The sequence below is a fragment of the Egretta garzetta genome, unplaced genomic scaffold (assembly GCF_000687185.1).
Source record: "Egretta garzetta isolate BGI_Z169 unplaced genomic scaffold, ASM68718v1 scaffold27, whole genome shotgun sequence".
Lineage (NCBI taxonomy): Eukaryota > Metazoa > Chordata > Aves > Pelecaniformes > Ardeidae > Egretta > Egretta garzetta.
Genome location: NW_009260400.1, coordinates 2,708,073 through 2,709,837, shown reverse-complemented (window position 1 = coordinate 2,709,837; position 1,765 = coordinate 2,708,073). Strand labels below are relative to the sequence as shown.

The 1,765-nt window shown below is 63.4% G+C and overlaps 1 protein-coding gene across 1 annotated transcript in view; it reads left to right on the top strand.

Moving 5' to 3' along the window:
- Window positions 1-1,209: 1,209 nt before the first annotated feature.
- The window catches only part of NRN1L (neuritin 1 like), a 1,337-nt gene continuing 781 nt past the window's right edge, over window positions 1,210-1,765 (top strand). The window contains exons 1-3 of the mRNA XM_009643351.2: window positions 1,210-1,270; window positions 1,328-1,529; window positions 1,615-1,760. Of these exons, the coding sequence (XP_009641646.2) occupies window positions 1,210-1,270; window positions 1,328-1,529; window positions 1,615-1,760 (409 nt within the window). The remainder of the gene's footprint in view (window positions 1,271-1,327; window positions 1,530-1,614; window positions 1,761-1,765) is intronic.

The window sequence follows — 1,765 nt, the reverse complement described above, 5'->3', positions numbered from 1 at the left end:
GAGACATGTGCTGGCCCTACCAGCCGGTGGGTCCCTGGGCTGGTGGGAGACGCGCTTGTGGCCCAGCTGGGTCAAAAGAGGAGCAATGGATCCCACTTTCTCTATTGGTACCTGCAATATTGGTGACCCACGTGGCTGGCATCAATCTGAGACTTCACTTGGTGATGTGCTGGGAGGGGATTTCTCGCCGTGAACACCCGCCATGCTCCATGACAGGCTGAGGTTTCAGGCTCGTCCCAGCACCAGTCTTGGCCACAGCTACTTTGCCCAGGGCCTTGTGCCAGGGGCACGGGCACAGGATGCCAGTGGCACAGCACACAGCTCCCTGGAGACATCCTGGGCTGCCTTGGCAGCCGCTGGGCAACTTTTGATTGCTTCTGGGGTCACCTTCCCACAGGGACCCCTCCAGGTCGGTCCTCATGCCTTTGTAGCATCCTCAGCTTAGAGAGCTCCAGGGTGCACACCCACGACACTTCCAAAAGCCTCACCCCTCCTGTGGCGTGGCCCTGTGGGACTCCCAGGGCAGAGCCGAGCTGACCGCGCAGCATTTCCCTGCGACCCAGCCACACACTGGCTCGTTTTGGGCCTCCCCGCAGCCATGGATGGCACTCACGGTTGTCCCCAACACACCCTGTCACCCTCCGTCCTGTGGCCAGCGCCAGGGTTCGGCCAGTCCTGGTGGTTCATCCCTTGCGGAGCAGAGCAGGGAACTGGGGCTTCCCAGGGTGAAGCAGCTGCAGTTGTGCTTGTGCCTCTTCCTTTTGTGCTTTTCCTTCCTTTCCCCCTCTCCTTTCCTTCTCCTTTCCCCCTCTCCTTTCCTTCTCCTTTCCCCCTCTCCTTTCCTTCTCCTTTCCACCTCTCCTTTCCTTCCTTTCCACCTCTCCCTCCTTTCCCTTTCCCCCTCTCCCTCCTTTCCTTTTCCCCCCCTGCGGTAGGAGCAGGGATTCTGGCTTGCCGAGCCTTTGCTTTTGGGTTGGTTTTTTCCCCCTGTTGCAGTCACAAATTAATCTTTGCTGTCAGGGGATAAGCGCCAGGACAGATGGCTCCAGGGAGAGCCTGGGAGGCCTGAGGCGAAGCGGCCGGCACGCCACTCGTCCCCCGCAGCTAATGGCAGCGTCGCTTGCGGGGTCATCGCACCGTGCCACGTCGGGCTCCTGGGCCAAGGTGCACTCCGAGCGCTTGGGGGGAGGATGCCAGGGGTCTGTCGGGATGCAGAAGGGGGTGCCAGCCCCTCGCCTCATTTCGGAGACTGGTGTCACCCCCACCCCTGGTGACACCCACACCCTGTGCGCCCCTGAGCCGGGCAGGTGAGTGCTGTCGGGGGGAGGAATCCATGGGGGCTCAGCTCCCTCTCTCCTGCTCCCTGCAGCCGCGAGCCAGGAGCCTGTCGGCATGGTGGGGAAGTGTGACACCATCTACCAGGGCTTTGCCGAGTGCCTCATCAGCCTGGGGGACAGCATGGCCCAGAGCGTCCGGCGGCAGCGGGAGGAGGGTGGCGAGGAGGCGCAGGAGCTGGACACCATCTGCAAGTGAGTGTCCCCGTCCCCTGGGCACTGCCGGGACAGCCGGCTGACCTGCCACCGGTGGCCCCCTCCCTCCTGCCCGTCTCCCCAGGTCCTGGGACGACTTCCATGCCTGTGCCAGCGAGGTGCTCTCGAGCTGCCCCGAGGAAACCGCCGCCATCTGGGAATCGCTGCGCCAGGAATCCCGCAAGATCCAGTTCCAGGGGAACCTGCAGGAGCTGTGCAGCGCCCGGGGACGCCTC